The sequence below is a fragment of the Fimicolochytrium jonesii genome, assembly GCF_025526975.1.
Source record: "Fimicolochytrium jonesii strain JEL569 chromosome Unknown EV422scaffold_29, whole genome shotgun sequence".
Lineage (NCBI taxonomy): Eukaryota > Fungi > Chytridiomycota > Chytridiomycetes > Spizellomycetales > Powellomycetaceae > Fimicolochytrium > Fimicolochytrium jonesii.
This window is the reverse complement of record NW_026515696.1, coordinates 169,442-191,919: the sequence shown is the minus strand read 5'-3', so window position 1 is coordinate 191,919 and position 22,478 is coordinate 169,442. Positions and strand designations below refer to the sequence as shown.

Sequence of the window (22,478 nt, the reverse complement as noted above, 5' to 3'; positions counted from 1 at the left end):
TTCGGAGCCGTTTCTTGTCAATTCGTTGATACGCTTCTTCGGCAAATTGGTCCAAGGTCACCGCCCCGTCGTACCGGTCCTTGCCCCCGATCTTGACTTCCTCAACCTTGTCTTGCTCACGAGGCTTGTGACCTTGATAGAAGGCATACTTGAGCTGGCCTAGGTCTAGGAGGTTGGTGCCAAGACGGGATTTGGCTTCCTTGATCCGAATAGCGAAGTTGCGCAACGTTTCCTTCTGGAGCTTCTTCATACCGGCTACTTTCGCCGAGCGGTAGATAGGGGGTATCTTCTCGTCGTATTGAGCCATGAATTGTTCCTTGAATTGCTCAAATGGAATGTTGGTCGACGACAGACTGCTCCACCATTTCTTCGCTCCATCCTTGAAGAGGGGACCGAACATGGGCACCATGTCGTCGAGGTTTTCAAAGTACTTTTAGTCTACAGCCCTTTGAGCTTCTTGTCTCAGCCTTTCCAGGAATGCGTATGCGTCCTCGCCCGGCTTGCCTTTGAATCTCGCCGAGATGTCATTCTTCAACTTCCAGTGGGCTCGCTCGAATCCTCCTGCCGCCGCTTCGAGTACCGTGGCCGCGGAGGCGGCTCGGGGAACTCCTGCGGGGGTTCCGTCTGCCATTTCGGGATTCCTTCTAGCAACCGGCGTAAACCAGGTATCCTCTTGCTCCCGTTCTTGGTCGGGAGTCTGCGCTCGGGCTTGTCCTTGCGAGGTCGCCGGGGCAACAGCAGCAGTAGCTGGATGGATGGATGGATGGGTAGACGGGGGTTGCGCTGGAGAATCCGCGGGGGAATCCTGACCAGGTGGCCTTGGTGGAGTGCTTGGGAAGCCGCCTGGGAAGCGGCTTGATCTTGTGGTTGTCCGGGACGGGTTTGCACTGGATGATGGGCCTTGCTCTGACGACAAATTCTCGGACGAGGATTCCTCGGAGGAGGATTCCTTGGACTGGGATTCCTTGGACAGGGAATCCGTGGACTTGGCTTTGCCTTTGGAGTCGTGGTCTGGGTCGCCTCCTGACGAGCTTCTGAGCTGAGGGTGCGTACTTCGAGCCACCATCTGCGGAGTACTTCGTCGGCGTCGGACTCGGGGAGAGGGACGACATGTTGGTACTTGAGGAGCTGTCGCGTTGAGGGCGTGACGTTAGCTCGGAGCGTAGGACAAGGTGGTTGCGGGGGTGAGGTCACGGGGTTGGTAGGGTCCCAAGCGACAATTGCGTCCAGGATGTCATCGAGGGTGGCATGCTCGCTGGCGGCGAGGCTTGTAATGTGGAGTGTCTGGTCTTATTGGAGAACGACACATCAGCGAGACATGTCTCGCCAGGTGTGCGAGACATGTCCCAGACAGTGTTCTCCAGTGGACTCCGACCTCATGGGTACCTTAACAGTGCTCGTCGCGCATTCCTGTGCACAACAAGTAGTTCTTCTACTACATATCGCATAGCAGAGCCGACGAACACCCAGTCCATCTACAATACCTTACAGTAAAGTAGTTATTGTACACGGACATCGGTTAAACAACCCGTGTGGAAGGTAGTCCACATCACATGGTAGCACCACTCGTTTTGAGCAAAACGAGATTCCTAGTAGATAAACACGTCGGCAACTTCAGCATCTCGAAATTGCGGACGTAGCAATCGTCACAGAACGTCGATACAATCATTCTAGACGATTCATATAGCCTTCAGGACGTCCAGGACAACGTCCACCGCAACTCCTGAAGCCCCTAGTGCGCTATAGTCGAAAAGCGCCGACCTCTAGGTTATTTACCTAGTGGAACGACCGATACGTCACAACCACCTCGCTTTTCGCACCTGGATGGTTAAACAAACGTCCGTAACTCATAGTTTGCCATCCATACTTTACTCTTTCGGTATATCAATATCTTGAGAGTATACGTTCGACGGTCGACACGTAGTCGACATAAACACGTGTTTACTAGTAGCCCGTTAACGGATTGGAAATCTACCCCAGCAATTCGATCCCCTTCAAACTCGGAAACGTCGTAGAGTATCCTGAGCTTGAAGACTTATGAAAGTTTCAAAAGGATTCGACCTACGGATACGGAGATATCGAAAAACGCGCTAAATCATCGCCAATATAACCTCCGCATAGCAAAACTATCACAGTTTTGACCGAAACGACCCCCGATAAGGTTGTTCCCGACCCCGAGAAGTACCTTGAATTTACCTGAACGTTCTGGGATTTTTGAATCACTGCAAAACGAGTTATCCGTTATTGCCTTTGTCGTTAATTTGATACTTAAGCGAAAACGGGCGGATATAAAAAGTCTTTCAGTTTTGGGACAGAGCTAAGCCGATAGGGTTCTTCTTGATCCACTCAAAGGCCTCTTTCAACTGATAGCTTCAGACCCTGTCTAGGATCAACATAGCCAAAACCCGCCGACATCGGACACGGTGGATTTTGGGGATTTTTCGCTCAAAAAGAGGGAAAATCTATGCCCGAATTTTGGTTATTGCATACGGCATATACCTGATTCAAGAACCTGGTTGTTTGTGTGTATTCGCTCGAGGTTCTGAGCTATACAACATCAACGGAGTACTTCTGTCCGCATTCTGGACCTATTCATCGTTGTTTGAGGTTATTCAACCTGAAAACGAGATTACACTTGCCAGAAGGTCGTCATGAGTACATCCACGGGTAGTACAGTTACCAGGAGTGAGGAGACTACTCCTGGGGGTACAGGAGTTATTACTGAGATTGTTGAGGAGCCGGAAACTTCAGTGGACGAACCTCATGTTGAAGTTCGCCTTCCTCCTCGAACGATGGGCCCTGTTCCAATGGGGGGTATCCAGGGGGGTGGACCTCCTCCACCTCCTGCTGGTTACCCGCCCGCTATGGCTATGTTGACCATCTCCGTCGAGGAGTTCAACGCCCGAATTAATGCTGCTCGAGCAGAAGTTCGTGATCAACATGCCGAGGAACATCAGGCTCGACAGGATCGTTTGCGAGCTACGTTGGAGCGTGACTCCGCAATGCGCCGTGTTGTGCTGCCGGATGGATCTGTGGATTTGTTCTATATCGAGCATCGTAGGCACTATGGTACATGGATCTCGCAGCATCCGTTCAACGGCAAAAGGTGCAAGGCCACTGTTTTTGACACATTTTTGCAGAAGCATATGGACTTCATGTTTACTTTTCATCTTCCAATTGATGACTTCAAGTACAGGCAGAAGGTATCTGGCTCGCTTGAAAGCGACGCACGTACCTGGTTAGATACCGCATCCAGGGTTGACATGCAGAAAGAGGATTTGGAAATGGCTATCAAATCGATGGCTTCATATGTGACGGAGTTCAAACGTATCGTTGTCAAGGCACAGCGCAACCTGGAGGTTATCACTCCTGACGATTTGAATAACCTGTTTCTTTGTTGTCTTACTCGCAATAAGACCAATACCCTCGGCTATGAGATCGCCCAGTCGTTGTTGCATACAATGGTTGATTGCAGGGAGCAACACCCTATGCTCACATAACCGTTAATTTGTTTGATGGATCGTGCGCTTACTTCCTTTGCTGTACGTCGTCTCGCCCAATAAGGGAACCGACGCAAACAATAAAGCCGTTGCTTCTGGTAGTAGTGCATCTAAACGTGCTAATGTCTCTTCTGCTGCGGGTACTGCGGGCAAGAAGAGGGCGAAAGCTAAGAAGGCAGAAGCTGCTAAACCTTACACACGCCCGGACCTCTTGAACATGAAGTGTTTCGATTGTGGTGAGATGGGTCATCGTGCGCGAGAATCCCCTAAAAAGAAGAAGGATAAGAACTCTGATGAGGCTACGGATAAGCAGCATTGGAATGCTGGTCAGCAAAAGGGTTTTCAGTAGAGAAGTTTAGTAAAGACACCGTCTATTTGTCTCATTGTGCGATGGTGTTCATTGAAGAGGAACTTGAGACTATATGCTGTGAGTCCGCTGATGGTATACTTGTTGATTGGACCAATACGTCTGGTGCAGGGGCGCTTCTGTGCGGTCCAGATGAGACTGAAACCATTTTTCGGAGGCCTGAAGCACTGCAACCGTTGTTGTGCTTTGGTGGTTCATGGCAAGTTGAATGGCAAGTTTTGTCACAGTCTGATCAATACAGGATGCACAACACTTATGGTAAGTCAGGGATGGGTATCGAAACATGGTTTTCAAACCTACAACCCTGAAATGCCCATTGATGATGCCTGGGGTGACCACAGTCATACTTTCAATGCCAACGAGCTATTTTCTGGCAATCTTCAGTTATGGGGTGACCAACAACACTATTCACAAGAGAACCTTCCATTTGTGGTTGCTCCTCGTATTACCAGGGATCTCTATACTTGACGATGTTCGTTTCGAGCACATAGAGGATGAGATTCCCGTTCTACGCTTCCACGCAGATGAACTTGGACACACCCTGGTTCCCAGACGGTCACCAGAAAGTAGGAATCGGAATCGTCCTGTAATGCAGCTGATCTGCGGTCCTCTGGCATCAGAAAGAAGCCTAAACATTCCAACGCCACAATGCCTGAACAAGAAGACTGGAGTGAAGGAGTTGTGACTTATAAGTTCACTTGCTTATCTCAAAACACGGTGTATGGGAGGTGTTCCATAGCGTATGCTATGGACATAGAAGCTGCAGTGAATACGTCACCAACTCATGTCTCTGCAGATGAGCACGATTGTGCCAAACCAGAGCCAGAGGTTCAAATGAGCGAAGTTACAGGACAGAAGGTTGATTTGGGCATGGCATCGGATCATCTTCCATATCCAATGTTAGAGAAGTACATGGATAGTTTGTTTGTCGAGCACGCAGAGTTGCCACCCAATAGATGGGAGGATAACTTCCTTATCGAGCTGGAGCCTGGTACGAATCCTGTCCTTAACCCTTTACGGCATATGAGCAAAGCAGAACTCAAAGAGCTTCATAAGAAGGTTCCCCTCATGCTCAGTGCGGTTGTATTCAGCACCCGCAGAGCCTGTGGGGCGCCGCAGTGTTATTTGCTAAGAAAAAGGATGGCAGTCTCCGTAAGTGCATCGACTATCGTGGGCTGAACAAAGCAACAATAAAGGATCACACACTGTTAAGAGATGCGGGATCGGGTACGTGGAAAGAAGTTCAAGTCTTTGCTGGACATCAAAGATGCGTATCACTGCTTCTTGGTTCGCAAAGCTGATAGAGACAAAACAGCGTTTCGGATGCTGTTTGGTCATTTCAAGTACTTGTTTCTGCCATTTGGATTGACGAATGCGCGAGGAATGTTCCAACGGTTAACCAATAAGATATTGGGCAAGATGTATGATGCGTATGTCATATCTTAATCTTCTCGGAAACGGCCAAGCAACATATCGCTCATGTGGACAGCGTTTTGGCTGTTCTTGCCGAGCACAAACTCTATGTCAAGCCGTCCAAGTGCAATTGGATGCAAAGAGAGTTTGAATTCTGCGGCCATATCCTGGGAGAGGATACGAGCCCATTGCACCCTCAAATTGGATGCCGTGCAAAACTTTGCATGTCCTACCAAACAGAAAGAGGTCCAATCTTTCTTAGGGTTGACAAATTACCTGAGTTAATCCATCGATCTTTATGCATACATCGCGTACCCATTGACAGAGCTACTGAAGGAAGCTATTATTACAGCTCCTACGCTTGCGTCTTACGACCCTGAGCAAGATTTAAGTTTGCAGTAGCTGGCAAAGGAATGCAGACTAAGAGCAGAACCCTATGTAGGGGAGACGACGTCCTGTATTGTATGAAGTTATACAGTGTTGTCTTGTATGAGGAAAGGAGGATGCGAGGTCCGCGAAGTAAGAAAAGGGTGAAGTCCCATATGTGGAAGTGTGGCGTAAACGGGAGGGAAGTCACGTGAGGAAATAAACTATGGGAAACCCTAACCCGGGACTCGGGAGGATGATACCTCCAACAATTTATATGTGTTTACAGATGCGTCGGGTTTTGCGAAAGGAGGATAGCTTGCCCAGCCGGCGGATCCATCAAAGCATTACCCATCACCGTTGCCTACCTCAGTAAAGGGATTTAAGAATCTGCCACCGTTAAAGCCGACAGCTTTCTTCAGGCGGAAGATGCAGGCCGCTGAAACACGTTACCCCATGCACGAACAAGAGCTATTAGCTCTGGTTAAGATATGCAAGGCGAATAGACATTACTTGCAGGATCGGACAAATGATCCCCCCCTTTGAGCGTTCACCGATCACGCTACTTTGGTCTGGCTGCAGACACAGCCCTTCCTTAGCCATTGCCAAGCATGGTGGGTTGAATTCCTGCACTACACTGTGCTCACTGTAACAAGCAAGTTGAGATTGCTGCGGCCATGGGGATGTCCATCGAGTATATTCCCTTGGGGAATGTTACACTTGAGGATTGGAACAAACCTTGGAGGCTAAAGAGTACTTCACTTCTCAGAAATATGCGCAGTCTACATTTGATCGGTGTTTTTCGATCAATGAGCATGGTTGTTTACTATATCACAATAAGTTCTACATGCCAGCTGCTTTATGGGGAACTGTATTGCAAGCGTACCATGACTCGTTGCTTTCTGGATTGCATACGGGGATACAAGGTAAATTGGGGAAGCTCCTATGTGAGTTTCACTGGCCTGACATGGACTCAGATGTGAGAAGGTACACCAAGACGTGTGGGTCTTGCCAAAGGTTCAAGTCGCCTACAAATAGGCATGTTGGCTTACTTTGTTTGCCACCAATTCCTGACCAACGTTGGCACACAATGGGTACGGATCCTGTCTTGATGCCAGTAACACGGTCATGGGGGCGGGGGGGGGAAGGTGCATAGTGATGCGTTCTACGACAGTATTATTGTCTTCGTCGACTATTTGTTGTTGCATGCGTGCGTTACACCTGCAATATCCACAATAACTGCTGAGGAGTTTGCCCAGCTTTACTTCCGTGAAGCATGGCGCCATACAGGTACTGTAGCTGTGATCATCGGAGATCGAGATCCACGCTACCTGTCTGATTTCTGGAAGGTGTTTCAATCGTTGTTGGGCTCCAAACAGAGCTCAAGCATGGCTAGACACCAACAGACGGACGGAAAGGTCAAACGGTGTCTTGCTATCTTGAAGAAGATGCTTAAACCATACCTTAATGTAATGGGAGACGATTGGGTTGACAAACTGCCAATTACGGTGCTATACCAACTCTACCGGTCTCTGTCACTATCAAATGTGAAAGAACTTCAAGACATTGGGAAGATGTCAAATACATCCCAAAACACGACCGCCCTTACTTCGATCTACAGAAGAAAGATCCTCACTTCAGAAGACCCGTTCAGATTCTGAGACCTTTGAATACTCCTCCTATGCAAATTCTACAGGAAAAAGTCGATAAACCTCGTCCATCATCTTGGTTCGCTCAAGCCAACGCTCTTCGCAATCCTCAAGTCATAGAGATGACCTCTAAGTGATTTCATAAGGCTTGGCGACGGAACAAGTTTGAGAAAGACACGGTCTGTCGCCTCGCACTTAACGAAATACCGTATGCTCCTCAAGAGCTTGAAGGAAATCCTGGACATCTCAAGGATATCCTAGATATATTACGATAAAAATGGGTCGAATATGCTGTCTCGATCTATATCACCGACACCGCCAGTACGGAGACCCGAGGAAAAAAAAGTATCCTTAACAAGGACTAGAACCTCTTCAACCCCAAGATTGCCAAGCGGCGGTAGCAGCGGGCACCAGCCCTAGTACAGTACAAGTACAAAGTCCGAGCACTTTTTACCCCTTCTAACCGCGTGGAAGTTCATTCCTGATGGTGCGAACATGAACCATGTCCACTGGCTTGATTGTGACACGCTTTGCGTGAAGTGCAGCCAGGTTGGTGTCCTCCATTAATGCGATAAGGTAGATCTCCGTCGCCTCCTGCAGAGCTCCCATCGCAGCATTCTGAAAGCGGTAGGGTTCCTCATAAGCGTCTTTGGTGATCTCACGTACAAGACGCTGGAATGGCAACTTGCGGAGAAGAATCTCAGTCGAATTGTGACGTTTCCGAAGGGAAGCGGCAGCAGCCTTAGCGCGGCGCTTGACCTTGGGCTTTGTGGCAGGCGTGCTCACAGGCTTGGACAGCAAAGGCTGCGCTTCAGGAAGCGCTTCCTGGTGGTCGTTGTCGTTCTTGTCACTGTCATTCTTGGTGCTGCCATTCTCATCGCTGTCGTTGAGGCCAGCAAAGATCTTTTCGATACTATTGGGGGATTGGTCTTTGGACTCGCTGGTAATGACCTGGGTAATAACGCGCTTGGGCTTCTTCTGCTTGACAAGCTGGTGAAGCGCGGCACCCTTGGGAGGAACAGGAAAACGTGGAGATTGCCCAGAAGTCGTGCGTTCATTAGGCATGGGCTTGGGGCCACGCACTGTTTTCACCATCGCTGGAATCGTCGTCGGTGTACGGGTCTTCGTCGAACGAGTCAAGGAGGACTTTTGGGACAAGGGTGTAACGTTTGCCGCGGCCGGGAGTGCGAGGAGTCCGAAACTGAACATCAATGTGCAATGTCGTTAAGCCATTTCCACCAAGCGCGCTGATTCTTCTTCTGATTGCTCGGTCAGTTTCCTGACTGGCTTCTGTCATCCCCAGCCATGCTGCTAAAACGCAAGGGTGATATCAACGGGTGCAAGAAAGATACAAGTCTGAGCTGCCAAGTCGTCCTGGAAAAGGGGTTCTATCAAAGGTTCAAAATCACGTCAGAGATGTATGCGATGTAAAGCTACGGGATAGAGGATAGCCGTGACGCCGGTCTTTATTATTCTAGGTGCTGCTTTCGACTACGCTATCAACGCTGCTCCATTACCTTGCCGTGGCTCATGCAATACAATGCCGTGGCTCCGGATAGGCGACGGTTCCGTCGCTTGAGCGAGGGAATCGACAGCCGTGGTAGCGGAGGCAGAGAGGGTTCCGTAGTTTCTCCGATCCTCGCATTGGTGATGATGGTTCATGGTGATGACCCCTCGCCTGTGAGGGGTCCGCCTGGCCGCTTGCCATTCCAGCCCAAATGGTACGGGGTTCCAGGCGTTGAACAGGGCGAGACCGGATGCGGCGACGTATTTGCGGGTTTTCGGTGGAATCAGTATCCCGTCGGCCGAAAATAGCCGAGGAAACGAACGAGCTGGTGATACGCTTTCATTTGCCCGACCCAGATGCCCAACCCTTTAGTGCTCAGCGAAAGCCTTGTTCCGCACGTACCGAATATATCCTACGCTATCCTCAACCACATCTCGTTCAAGGTCCAAAGATAACCGGTGGTCTGCTGTGGTGATTTCAAGCCAAAATCGATTGCTCCTCGAAGGGATCTCGAGTCGATTGGGTTCCTGTCCACTTTGTACATGGATAAAGTTTGGGGTGTCGCGTCGAGTCTTAATTAGGAACATGTCCGAGTGGCCTGGTGGCCTTCGATTGTGATGTAGCGGTAGGCAGGTGTCAACCAGCAGGCGGGGTAAAGAACTCATTTAGGCGGTCGTCAACCGGTGTCCCTATCGTTCCAGCGTCCCTCCTTTCTACCCGACCTCGTTACACCTCACCCCTCCCTCCCTCCTCATCCGAACATAGTCCAACAAAACAATCCGCGCCAGCAGCTCCCCCACTACCCTCGCAACCCTCCCCCCCTCCACATTCAACCACCCACCCTCCGCCTTTCCCACCGCAAGCGCATGCGTCGCCAACCGCGCCAGCGGGTTGCTTAGCCGGAAGTCAAGGTCCATCCGGCGGATCGTGAGAGGGGGGAGGGAGGCGTGCAGGGTGTACAGGAGGAGTGTGGTCTTGCGCGCATCGATGGGGGTTAGGGATGGGAAATCCGTTTCCGTTTCCGTCTGGTCGGTGGGGAAAGAGGTGTAGACGGAGGGTGCGAGTTCGACGGTTTGAGGAGTCAATATTGGCGTATCATCCAAGTATGTATGTGTAAACAACTCCTTCATCCAGAACGCACGCAGGGTATCGCTGCTGGCATCGGATTCGCTCAGAAGCGTGCATTTTTGAGCAGGTATTGTGGCGGTAAAGCCCGACACGCCGACGATCTTCACCCCTCCTGCGTTCTCTGGGTGTGCGAGCAGGTCCGGGTACGGGTGGATGGCGGTGATGGCGGCAGAAAGGTAACCGACGGGAATGTCGTTTTGTATCGCGCTGATCAGGACGATTTGAAATCGTTTGAGAGCAGCTACATACGTGGATCGTGGGTGGGATATGCGAAGGAGTAGTGGGACCGCGGGGTCATCGGACCATTCGTCGTCATTGGATGTGTTCGGGAGTCGGTCGCCGTCGACCATATAAAGTTCTTTTCCGGTGGTTCCTGCGGCGAATTTGAGGTAGTTGGCGACGATGGAGCGGAAGAAGGGGGCGGTCCAGTGGTTGAGGGTCGTGCGGCGGGAGCCGAGGTGCGGGGTGCAGACTGTCATGAAGGTCAATGGGTGTAGTGTGATGTTTGTATCGTCCGACGGTAGAAGATGGAGCAGGGAGGTATGCGAGTTCGTCGGCGAGGCATCCTCCAGTAGCAGTTTGATCAGGTACCGTGCAATGAGCCCGCCGAGACTGTGACCTACGACAGAGAGGTATAACTTACACCTCACGTCCCCATCCCCCTTTGGCATGTTCGGCAGTACATTCTCGCGCATCCAGGTAACAGCCTCCTTTGCGGCGCGGGTGGCCATCATGACGATGCCGTCGTGAGTCTGCCATCCCTGACTGGTAGTTGACTGCAGGTGGAAGACTGGCGGAAGTGTTTCGTTGGCGGCTTGCTGGGGCAGCGAAAGGGCGAAGTTGTCAAAGTCGTGTGTGGAGCCGTGGTTGCCGTTGACGGAGATGACCACCAGTGCGGCCGTCGTGGAGTTTGAGGGGTGGGTTGCCATGAGTGCTGCATGCGGTGTGTGGATGTGGCCTAGCCTCTCACGGGTCTCTTCCTACGGAGGATTGGGCGAAGACGCACCTGCGGGGACGAGAGCGCAGGACGAGGACGCACCGAACATCCACCTGTTTTCGAGGAAAAGTAGATTCAAGGATCAGTCAGTCCGCCAACGCTGGGCAAGAACAAGCTGAGCTATTGACAACGTACCTACAGTAACAAGTGCTCGACAGACACCCCTGGCGTCATCTCAGTAGCTTCCACGACGAGAGCACGACGAGAGCAGGGGCAGCGGACGGCCTCACACCTCGCGCGCGTTGTGTTCAGAGAGGACGCGTTGAGGGCAGAGAGAACACCTTCTCAGAGTCCTCCTTGTCCGGCGGGATTCACCCCCCACCCATCTCCCTCCTTACGGCATCGACACCCCTTCCCCCCTCCTCCTTATACCTTTGCAAACCCACCATCCAGGTAGCCAAATGCTTGCGATGCAATTGTCTTACATTGAAACAAACAAAAAACGTACACAAAACATACAATACATTTGCACAAGAGAGCACACACAAGCATACAATGTTCTCGTCACAAGAGAAAGCGGAACGACAAATGTCCAGCGTAGGAAAAGGCGAAAGAACAACCCTATCTCCTCCCTTGACTCGTCCTCATCCGCGAGTACCACCGTGGATCTACTTCACATCCCCGCCGCCGCTCAAATCCCAGCATCAGGGTCAGGCACCGCCTCAGCGCTTGCAAGCGGCGATCTGCATTTCTTCCATTGGAATTGATACTGCATTGAAAAATCACACCAAGAGAGTGAGATATCCCCCCCATCTACGAATGAACTATCAAACCATCGTAACGTACCTCCTGCACTACCTTCCCATCCACCGAGTCGGTCGTAAGCTCGCCCGAAGCGCCCTTCTTTCTGGAGTTCACCAGGATCGCTGTGTTGATGTTAACTGCAAAACATGGAAAACATTGTATCAGTACCGTGATGCCCAAGAAGAGGAAAAGGGAGAAACTCACGCGGCCTTTCTTCACCGCACGGCGACCACGACGTCGATGTCAAGACCTAGACCCCCGAACCTAGCATCAGTAACCAAATCCATCACGGACGACCATAAACGAATAGTGACACATACAATCTGGTCCCTAAAGCTGTAGTTATCCTGCGTTGGACCCTTGATCAAGGCTTGTGTGACCGTCTGCAATCACCAGAAATCAACACTCATAAGCATCACCTCACTTTAACAGTCACATCCCACCCTCTCGCCCCTCACCGTGTATTGATCACCCTGGAAGTAATAGATACTCTGCTGCCGTCCGGTCACGCCATCCTCCAGATTCGCATAGCCTCTGAAATCAGCGGATGCGATCGAGTACTGCCAGCCGCCGGGGACGTGCACGGAGATTGTGAGTTGGCAGTTTTTGCGTTGTTCCGAGTACGATACGCCTAGTAGAGAAGCGTAGCGATCCAGAGTCCGTCGAAGTGGGAGGCGACATAGTCAGAAAACGGGGAGGGGGATCGCTCGAGAGAAGGAGAGTGTAGGACTTACCGGGCCCAGTCCGCGCAACAAACTGGTCAAACAAGACCGTGAACGAGGTCTTGTCCGGTGCAAAGGTGACCACCGCTGAGGGTGGGGAGATTGGGCATCCCGAGCCAGCGTAGTTGACGCTATATATATCCAGATGAGACAAGGGTCTAAAGATACATGTGCAGACTATTGAGTGCGAAAGAACAACGCACCTGCTGAAGTAAACGTCATTCGCATTGGGCAAGTTCTGATTCTGCACGGGAGGTGTCACGGGGGCGGCATTGACCATGCCGGCGGTGGCCGCGAGGCCGAGGATGAGGAGGAGGGTGTGCATGGTTCTTCTGAAGGGTGGATGTGAGGGTTTTCCGGTATGGGGTTATGAGTTATAGCACTTTTTACGTATTGAGCGTTTCGCTATTGATGTGCCGGATAGGGTTGAGATGAGGCAAGACCAGGACAGCAGGGGCTGGGGTTTTATACTCGGCGGGCAAGGCTACGCATCCGGCTTTACCCTCCATGCCATCCTGAATCATGAAAGCCCTCCCATATGTAAACCAACGCCTGCATGCCGCACCGCACGCCACGCCTCCAAAAACCTCCAGGAAACGCCCTTACCGTCTCCTCACACCACCACTGAAAGGTCCCGCGCCCATCAATCGTAAATGTTTGTCCATGTTTATTTACGGCCAGCATTGGGCCTTGGCCTTTACGGTCCCTTGGGCTTCCTGATCTGCCCTGCGGTGATTGATGCCTGCAACGGTTTACCTGCCAAACAAAGTTCCCGAGCTGCTCAGCCAGCGGCATGCACCGTAAAGGTCTTTGAGGGTGTGTGCGCGGGGCTGTGTTCGACACACAGCGTGCGCCAGGGCGAGGGGATTGCGGTCTGGTCGATTGAGTTTAGCGTATGTCGGATAGCCTTCTGGGCCGTTCGTCGCGTGATGGGAGGGGACAATGTGTTGGGATGTCATCGGGCGTAGAGCGTGACGGTAGACGAAGCCAAGGCGGACAAGGCCGTAAGAGGGAAAGATACGCTTGAGCTACGATAGCGGCGGGCCGTTCTACGCCTACGTTTTTGCAGTTGACAGGATTGACAGCAATACGACAGCGCCGCTGGGCGTGACATAACCGAGGCGACGCATGCGGGGATGACTAGGAATGTCCTGCGCGTTTCTTCACCGCCTCTTCGCCTCTACCTGATGCTGCTGAGGCCGTAACACTGATGCTGCAAGTCGAGGGAGATCGGACATGACTGGGAGATCAGAGGATCGGCTTGGTGTCTTTGCGTTGCGGGAAGGATGGGAAGAGTATGGTTGAGAGACCCACTATGCTGCATCCGGCCGAGGGGATGGATGAAGATGTTGCAAGGGCTGTTGATGCGTTGCTGCCCGCCAACGGATCTCTCTCGGAAAAGTTCAGACAAAATGGAATGGCGTGTGAAAGATGCCGATATCCCTACTGGAGGGGCTGTTCATCAACATGGCTCGCGTTACCCACCCCTGTTCGTGGAACAGTGATCATCACTTTCTCCACAACCACACAGTAAAGATCTTGGTGGCTTCGCGAACGATCAAGCTGGATGAAAAAATCACACTCAGCTACAAGGGAAAAGGGGATGTGCGCAAGTTCAGAAACAGGCGACAAATTCTCTCCAGGGCGTTCGATTTCGAACTGCACCTGCGATGTCTGCACCGGCGACGATAGGAACCTCGAGCGGAAGATACAAGAGCACCAGGAGCTGGACGAGAGCTTAGGTGTCCTCGGATCGCATTCGCAAGTTCCGCAAGGTCTACTCGTCGGCAAGCGTATCATCGCACTTTACGACGAATTAGAAGAGGGCTCGAAGCTTTACCACCGCACCTTCTACGACCTGTTTCAGATTGCGATTCAAACCAGGAAGACTACACGCCGGGCGGTTGGTTACATTGCGCATTCCGCTCGCTGGTTTTACGGGGAAGAGAGTGAGGTCTACGAAGAGGCGGAGAGGTTCAGGAAGTACCCAAGCTCGCATCGCAACCATCTCCTCGGTGACCTGTGATGAAGACTGCAGGGTTAGATCAACAAAAGCAGGGCCGAACGGAATGGGAGCGGGGCATGGAAAGCTGCAGGAATCCGTAGTCGTGAGGTGAAACGAGTTTGTTGGGGGATACATGGGCGTAATCCGAGGGGAGGTTGAAAATGGAACGTATTGTCTTCGTTCCGTAGTCATTACTGCAGGAAGGGAGAGAGTCGGAGTGGCGTCGGGAATCAGGGCACGTACTAGTATGTAGGCATTAATATCCATGTCCACCTTATTGTATGATATTCATGCATATCAACCCACAGTTGTGTTGTGCGTGGCGAACACTCTGCTCTGTCACCCTTCAAACGCCCACCTCGTTGGGTACCTCGGACACACTCCCAACTTACACCAAAGGGCTGAGATGCGGGACAACAAGCCTCGAGAAAGGGGATCGGTGGTATGTTGGTGAGAAGGTGTCTCATAGGCATTACCCAGCGTCAATGTGCCTGGCTGTGGCTGTTCATGGTAGTTTCCTCCCCTCCACTCAGCACGGTCGACGCAGGGAGGGGGGAAACTGGGCCATGTGCATGAGCAGGGATACGATCCATGCTAAAGCCAGAATGAAACTCCTGTACCATATAGCATAGATCGCAGGACTTGCATCGTCTGCGACAGTTGCATCCATGCCATTCGCGTGACTGAGGGCATTATGCAGTTTCGGTTTGATCATGGAAGGATCATCAAATCCAGAGCAGCGAGTTGGCAAAACCTGAACCTAGAGACCCAACGGCGGTCCCTTGAGTTTCATCTATTGGCCGATTTGCATCGCCGATGGCATTCATAGTAAACCTGAAGAAAGGGCTGCTACGCTCCATTCCTGGGATTGGATTGATCGCCGTCGGGAAAGACGAGGTGAGTGGAGAATTCGGCAGGACTTACGAGTCCGACGCATTCATAACGCGTGAGATGTGGAGATGCGTTCAAGCCAGGTATTCCTTTTCAAAGCAAAGGTGGAAAAGGGGAGGTCCCGCAACTTGTCCCGAACGAAGGTGCCAATGACCAAAGAGAGTAGGTGCGGAGCATGAGTGCGCTTCAACAGCTCACCGAGGTATCCCCGCATAGATAGAGCGGTGCGAATGAGAGATCTAGATACAGATTCAATGCGATGTATATAGCAACAGAAAAACATACGACGGAAGGAAGCAGCGCCAGGCTGCCCTTTGCGTTTCAATATGTGATGGAAAGCGTCTGGGCTACAGATATGATGTGGCAGTGTCAGTATGCTAGGGGTCGGGAACAGTACAGTCGGTGCAATTGAAACGAGCGGGTCCCTACGATAGGGGTAGTTTACGCGGTGAGGAAGGGATGTCGGGGTAACAAAGATGATTGTCTATGAGCCGTACGCCGTGAGACTACGCCAGGAAAATGTCGTTCACCCATAGGCTCCGATACTGCTGTCCGTCCAATCGCTTGAACCCGACGGAGTATTGCCGCATTCGGGCCACCATCGCTCTCCGCATTCCGGCCCCCACCGGCATCCCACTTACGCCCTGGCCGTCCCCGCCGCGCCATGCTCCACCGGCGTCGGGATCAACGGCACATTCGACGGCAATAGCGGGGGCAAGTAACCCGACGAGGCGTGGTTAGGCAGCGGGGACGCAAGCGGTGAGATAGGCGGGGTTCCAAGGGAAGTGGGTGATGCCGAGGCGACGGGAGACGGTGCTCCATGATTGTTGAAGCGTTGAGTGTCAGGGACGTCGGTGTTGATGAGAAGGTTGGGTGTTGATTGATGGTATCCCTGCTGCATTGGTGTCAGGGAATTGGTATGGTCTTCGTTTCTACTGTTTTTCCTAAAGACTTTGCCCAACCACGTCTTCTTCTTCTTTAGCGGGGCAGGAGTGTCCATCGAATTGCGTGCGTCCGTGAGGGCTTGATCCTGGGCATAGATCGCACCCACGCCATTAAAGGGTGAGCCGTTACCGGTGGGGTGCATGAATGATGGGTGCGGCCGCTGCGGTGCGTAGACAGGCACGTAGTAGAGCACCTGGTGGCCGGGGATTTGGGGCGCAGGTGGAACGGGCTGGAGCGTAGGATAGCCGCCAGGAGCGTAGTTCGGGCGCATGCCCATGGGGTATCCCTTCCGTTGTGCGAGATGGTGTTGTTGCTGTCTCCACTGATGCTCGGCGGTGCGGGCGGCGACACGGGTGTCTTCTTCACTTTGTAGGCGGCGGGCAAAGGCGGCGTCTTCTTCCTCTTGAGCGAGTTTGCGGGCGAGGACTTCGTCTTCTGAGACGATCTCGGTTGCTGCGAGGAAGGAGGCGGGGTCCTCGGAGGAGGAGGAGGAGGCGGGGAGTTCGTAGGGCTCGACGGAGTGGTCGTTTTCGTTAGGGCTGTTTTCGTCGGCGAACGGGTCGGTTACGTCGTCGTCGTTGTGGGTGGCGGGCTGCTTGCCGGAGGAGGTTGGGGCCCGGCCGCGGGGGAGGCTCTGCACAGTGCTCGTCGTCGTGGGCAGGACTGGCCCTTCCCACTGAGACTGGACGGTGGTGGTCGTTGTGGGCATGACTGGCGGTTCCCACTGGGAATGGCCTGTCTGTGTGTCTACGAAAGTCAGGCGATTAGCATCAAGTATGCGAGAGTGTTCAGTGAATGCTATTGTGCTTCCTACTCACCAACATAGAAGTTCCTCTCGTACGTGGGGTCCCACTGAGCGACCCAGTGGGGAGGCAGGTCAAGTGCGGGTGCCGACATGACCTGAGCGCTGATTCCGTCTATTGGAATGAGAGTTCCTGAAGGGAGAGTGGAAGTGTTCCTCCGACCTTGACTGCCAAGCGGCGTATAAATAGTGATGGGCGGCGACGAGAGGAAGACCGACCGGCGGCTATGCTATCTACTATGTTCTGTTCTACGACGGTGTCCAGCGGGAAGGTGCTGAGTCTTGTGTTCCTTCGAATCGTTCCTGCGTTTCTGTTCTGGCGGCAGCTGGCCACGGCGTCCAATATGCGGGCGATATCCGGTTGGCGTCTTGGCCGCAACACCAAGAGCCCACAAGTTATAACAACACCGCGGGTTAGGCCCGGAACACTTGATAAGCCAAATAGAGTTCATTGAGGAGACGCTACCGCTACATCCACCGGAGCGGATTCTGGTTCTCCATATGATATCCTCACTCGTTCTGAGCGGCACCTTGGATTGCGTTCATGTATGGCATCTTCCCGGCGCTATATACTGTAGTACTGTATGCAGCTTGTGATCTAAAGTTCTAGGGCCACTATTTCCGCTCTTCCAGTCAGCACGCAAAAAGCACCTTGACATTGGGCCTTTTTCTTGACAGCGTGACGCAGTGTAATTGACGGCACATGCCCACCAGCAAAGGTTTATTTAGGGAATCGCTATTTCGACGGCGTCATCTTATTCCGACGGCAGCTGCGCCACACGGTCGCCGCTTTTTCGTCCAACCTGGCATCAGCAACTTCAGGCAATTGCGGTGGACCTGGACATTTCTCCAAATCAACGCTCAAGCACCAGGTCCCTGTTCTCTTCAAGAAACGTGCGTACATCTCAAAGGGGCAACCAGTTTTCCCTGACGCCGAGGCTCATTTCCCTGTGGGTTGATAGCGCTCATCCGGAAGTCCCCCCCCATCACACTGAAGCCACTGTTGTTGACGCTGGTGAGCTGATCTACGCACTGTCAGAGCATATCCTTCCTTAGTGGCATGCGCTTGGACAGCAGCTAACAGGGCCTCGAAGGAAAGGTACTGCAAGGACTGGTCGGGGGGTGCAAGCGTCAAAGATGGCCCAATGGTGGAGGCATGTAGTGCTGCTTCCTCCTTAAGTGGGGTTTCTATGTTACTACTCGGCTCTGCCAGCTTTACCGTTGAGCTGAGCTTCGAGACCGTTACGCAGATCGTCCAGAACCGGTTTCCAGCCGGGTGCATGAGAAGCGCTCCGGCATCGTCCACGACGGCGTACGTTCCGTCCGGTTTCCGTTCGGCGACGATCGTGGGCGCGATAATTTCGGTGAGGGTCCGTTGAGAGGCTCTCAGAGCTACGAATCGGCTTTGCAACGTGGAATAGAGGTCGCGGAAACCCAAGCCGCGGAGAGCTCTGCTTTCTGCCGCTTTCGCTCCTTCTTGACCAACATGAGGGCCTCCCGGATGCGACTGATCTCGCCTTTATGGTGGCGGATGAGTTCCCATCGTTTCGCCACGGTGTACGTCCTGTTGCCGGTCATGGGATCCCTCAACATCTTATCTTGTCCCTCGTGAAAGGCAATGCTGTCAAAGAGAAGCACTTCCATCTTGGCCGCGTTCGTCGACGCGGTTCCTTCCAGGGCTTGAACCTTCTGCACCAATTCTGAAAGATCCTTCGTGTCGCCCAGCCCAGCGGGCAACGTGATGCCGGCTTCGGCAAGCCTAGTGTCAAATTCGTGGCGAACCCGTATAACGTGAGGACGGCCTCGGTGCGCTGGCGATACTCCTCGATCGTCGAGGCTGCCACCATCGTGCGGTGATCGCTTTCCTCTCGGCTCGCAGCATGTTTAGCTTCCAAATTCGTTAAGGAGTTCTCTGCCTTCTGCACCTTTTTCTCAGTGTGTTTCAGTTCGGTTCCGAGTTTCCGGATGGCGGACTTCATTGCCTCGTTCTCAAGGGTCAGGTTCCGCACCGAGCCGGAAAGCTCGGGTACGACGATGGTGGTGAGTCTTTCGACCTCTTGAGAGACTTTCTGCCGCTCCATCTCCACGAGGCGAACCTCTTCCGATGAGGTCGTTTTGACGGCCGCGAGCTGAGCGTTCACGTCCGTGATATTGGCGCGGGCCGCGTCCAGAGCTCGCACAGTCTGCGCCAGCTTCTCCACATTTTCCGCGGCCGCCTTCCTGTCCCCCTGGTGAATACCTGCATCAGTTTCTCGGCGACGGAGTCCTGTCGGGTCCTATGCTCAGTGACATAGCGGGTGACCGTCGCTTCTACTGTCGCCGTCGCTGTCGCCGTCACGGTTGTCGTGGTTGGTGGCAACGTCGTGGTCGCTGTGGCTGTAGCTGTCGTCGTGGCCATTACCGTCGTGGTGGAGGCCGGCCGGCGGCGGTTCTGCCCCGACCAAGCACAGATTCGCTAGTTGCAGGCCGCTCAGACCGACGGCGAGAGGCCGACTTGGGATCGCGATATCCGGCACAGCGACCATCGTTCCGTTCGCGACAGGGAACCCTTCGGCGAAGTTGACGACACACGGCTTTCCGGGAGCGTTCCTACCGAGAAGAGCGATGATCACAGCGACAACGATGGAAATGAGCATGTTTTCCCGTGCCTTGAGAAGAATCCCGGTCCCTTTACCTTCTTGACTTGTTTGTCCGGAGATTTCTCGGCCGCTATCGCGTCAATGGACAGCGTGCGATCCGCCGTCTCTTCGATGCTCTGCAAGTACATCGTATGTGTACCAGTTTCGATGGTGCCGTCCGACATGTCCACTACGACCTTTTCGCCTCCGACGGCCAGCCCCAGCAGTGTGCCATCCGACGACTTTCCCATAAGCTCCACCGCCACATCTTCCTCATCGTCCCTGTGGCTTCGAGTCCGGCTCCTTGAACGCGACGATGCTGATGCTGTCGAGTTCCTTCTGCGGCTCCTGCTCCTGCTCCTGCTCCTTTCGGTTCTTTCCGAGGACGCTCGAACGATACGGACGATGCTCAGTCCATCTTTAACGGAACGAAGCACACCAGCTTCGAGCGTCGCCGGCTTGGAAACGGTCCGCCGCAGTGGGATGAACCTCTCGTCCCTATATTTCAAATTGCTGGACAGTCTTACACGCTCTGATGTTCGGTTGGGCATTCGATTGTACGTTCTTTGTTTCAAGTCTTGAAATAAAAAACGTGCATTCTCCAACTTCACTCTGTCCAGAGTCCACGTAAGCGTACAAGGCGAAGAGAGATTCCGTCTCCGCATTCGTCCAAAGACGATATGTTGTTGATGTCGGCACTGTGCCGTCCAGCGCCTCACTCTGGGCATGTAACTAGACTATGAATAGCATAGCGGAAACATGCAGGACAATACATCATGTGATGGTTCCAGCAGCTGGTTTCAGCGCATTTACATTTTGAACAAACGGCGGTTTACATGAAGTTCACCAATGTAAACAGTATCGGGATCGCTAATTTTACTATACATCTCAACCCGCACTAAACGTGCATCATCCCTGTGAATCTCGTTGGGGATTGGCTCCTTTACGATGTCCTTGTCCTTCGTTGCGTTCCAGACAAAGCCAATGACCGTTCCTTTCTTGTTGACCTGAATAGTTGGAGTCCCTCTTCGTTCCAGGAAGTCCAACGCTATCTGTATACCCCAACACTTCCCCACATTGTCAAAACGTCCGATAACACAATCCTCCAACCAACGGTGACCTATCGGAATGCTGGTCTTGAAGTCGAACGTGTCGCTGAACCCAGTTAGCTCTATGTACTGAATTGGCTTTATCTTCAAGAATCAAGAAGTTGCCGGGTACCCCTGCTACTTGCAAGTTGTTCATATGAAATTAGGAAAGAAATAGTTCATTTGCGTCTTACCTTTACTTGCCATCTTATTTTAAATAGTGCCGTGGAGCGATAACTGGGACTGTTGGAATAAGAAGTGCCCGTATGTCAACAGCAGATGGATTTCCACCAATTTCTATTTGAAGACGAGGATCAACTGCAGCCATTGTAAGGAGAAAGGAAGGATGCCACAATTTGACCCTATTTTTTTTCGGAGCACGCCACCGTGCTAGTCAAGCGAGACTATAGTGATGGGTAGGAAGCGGGACGGTGTCCTTGTTCACGAAACGGACTGCGTCCCCTCGTGAAAACACTACATTATACACAAACCAGTGTTGAGTGACCTCTTTAGTTCCACGAGGATGTGTTTATCAATAAAAGTGAGCAGCATATGGGCCACCGCTTCTGCCAAAAATACATGGGAGGTGAACTCTTTCGTTTTTTGTCTCACAACATGCAAACATTTTGATCATGCGCACGAGAAGTCAACATTTGGCCATGAGAGATGAACATTTTGATGACGGTGCACGAGACTTCAACATTTTTCGGCCAAGTTTCAATCATGGAGGATTTTGACAACATTTCCCTAGGAAAAAGTTCCCTGGTCATGTGGCATCGTTCTTATTTTCGACTTGGCGGATTTCTGGGCTCTGAGACTTAGGAGTAGTCGGCAGAGGAAGCAGATGACTGAGCAAACTCTATGTAATGGTGAGACAAAGCTCTTGTTGTATATAAAGTTATACAGAGAAGTCTAGGAACTTGTCTGGAGTAGAAAGAGGAGGCGAGGTCCGAAGGGGAGAAAAGAGTGAAGTCCCATACGCGGAAGCGTGGCGTGAGCAGGAGGGAAGTCACGTGGGGAAATAAACTACGGGAACCCTAACCGGGGACTCGGGAGGATGATACCTCCAACACCCCCACTCAAACTCACGAGTCTATCTAAGTGAAAGATAAATCAAACAATGAGTACAATGGTTGCGGCCGTACGCGAAGAGCGGGCGGACGTCGGGTGAATAGCTATGAATGAAATGAAAGAGAATGAAAGAGAAAGAAAGAAGAAGAGGGAAACGCCGCAAGTATAAAACAAGAGACAGCTGTCAGTTGCCCCAGAGAGGTAAGACCAACGTTCCCATACTCAACCTCAGTATCCCACACAACCAATCGATACGCGAAAAGATGGCAAACAGACGGTGACTCCGAAAGCTGCTCCAGCTGTACCCCGCCGGGACCCTCTAGACCGACTACGCGCTCGACGCGCGCATCCTCCGCAGCGGCTGCAAGTGACTCCTCGATGTCGACATACCTTGTGAGAGAAGCTCTTTGACTGGCAACTGAGGTAGCAATGATTCAATATCGGAAAGATCACTACGAGAATCTCGCAAAACATCTGGCGTTCACCCACGCGAAACTCCAGAAGGCGAAGAAGAAGAAGGGGTGGTTTGAGGCGTTAATGGAGGAGGCGGACTACCTTGGGTGCAAGGCAGTGTCGGATTCGAGATATAAGGGGAAAGGTGGCATTACGAAGGAAAAGATGAAGGAGGCAAAGCGTCGCACTGACGGGTCTGAGCGAAAAGAAAG

General features: G+C 52.4%; 6 protein-coding genes across 6 annotated transcripts; 1 reads left to right on the top strand and 5 right to left on the bottom strand.

Moving 5' to 3' along the window:
- Positions 1-7,754: 7,754 nt before the first annotated feature.
- On the bottom strand, positions 7,755-8,360 carry EV422DRAFT_500279 (histone-fold-containing protein; the record flags this gene model as incomplete). The annotated part of the gene is made up of 1 exon (XM_053068127.1): positions 7,755-8,360. The coding sequence occupies one exon, from the start codon at positions 8,358-8,360 to the stop codon at positions 7,755-7,757; it is 606 nt and encodes a 201-aa protein (XP_052922235.1).
- Positions 8,361-9,312: 952 nt separating this feature from the next.
- Positions 9,313-11,251, bottom strand: EV422DRAFT_229802 (putative serine esterase-domain-containing protein). The gene is made up of 2 exons (XM_053065542.1): positions 11,063-11,251; positions 9,313-10,980 (listed from the first exon to the last, which is right to left on the bottom strand). The coding sequence occupies exon 2, from the start codon at positions 10,857-10,859 to the stop codon at positions 9,516-9,518; it is 1,344 nt and encodes a 447-aa protein (XP_052922234.1). The 5' UTR covers positions 10,860-10,980; positions 11,063-11,251; the 3' UTR covers positions 9,313-9,515.
- Positions 11,252-11,258: 7 nt separating this feature from the next.
- EV422DRAFT_542162 (uncharacterized protein) lies at positions 11,259-13,118 on the bottom strand. The gene is made up of 7 exons (XM_053071256.1): positions 12,597-13,118; positions 12,406-12,524; positions 12,130-12,302; positions 11,992-12,054; positions 11,876-11,921; positions 11,714-11,808; positions 11,259-11,636 (listed from the first exon to the last, which is right to left on the bottom strand). The coding sequence occupies exons 1-7, from the start codon at positions 12,716-12,718 to the stop codon at positions 11,559-11,561; spliced, it is 696 nt and encodes a 231-aa protein (XP_052922233.1). The 5' UTR covers positions 12,719-13,118; the 3' UTR covers positions 11,259-11,558.
- A 774-nt stretch (positions 13,119-13,892) lies between these two features.
- On the top strand, positions 13,893-14,665 carry EV422DRAFT_542159 (uncharacterized protein). The gene has a single exon (XM_053071255.1). It carries the CDS (start codon positions 13,961-13,963, stop codon positions 14,417-14,419), a length of 459 nt encoding a protein of 152 aa, XP_052922232.1. The 5' UTR covers positions 13,893-13,960; the 3' UTR covers positions 14,420-14,665.
- A 1,084-nt stretch (positions 14,666-15,749) lies between these two features.
- On the bottom strand, positions 15,750-17,435 carry EV422DRAFT_229626 (uncharacterized protein). The gene is made up of 2 exons (XM_053065541.1): positions 17,053-17,435; positions 15,750-16,981 (listed from the first exon to the last, which is right to left on the bottom strand). Exons 1-2 carry the CDS (start codon positions 17,129-17,131, stop codon positions 15,927-15,929), a joined length of 1,134 nt encoding a protein of 377 aa, XP_052922231.1. The 5' UTR covers positions 17,132-17,435; the 3' UTR covers positions 15,750-15,926.
- A 356-nt stretch (positions 17,436-17,791) lies between these two features.
- Positions 17,792-21,393, bottom strand: EV422DRAFT_604848 (uncharacterized protein; the record flags this gene model as incomplete). The annotated part of the gene is made up of 10 exons (XM_053073766.1): positions 20,834-21,393; positions 20,491-20,706; positions 20,292-20,386; positions 19,965-20,042; positions 19,711-19,936; positions 19,351-19,684; positions 18,819-19,275; positions 18,449-18,795; positions 18,070-18,428; positions 17,792-17,839 (listed from the first exon to the last, which is right to left on the bottom strand). The coding sequence occupies exons 1-10, from the start codon at positions 20,897-20,899 to the stop codon at positions 17,792-17,794; spliced, it is 2,226 nt and encodes a 741-aa protein (XP_052922230.1). The 5' UTR covers positions 20,900-21,393.
- Between the last annotated feature and the right edge of the window lie 1,085 nt (positions 21,394-22,478).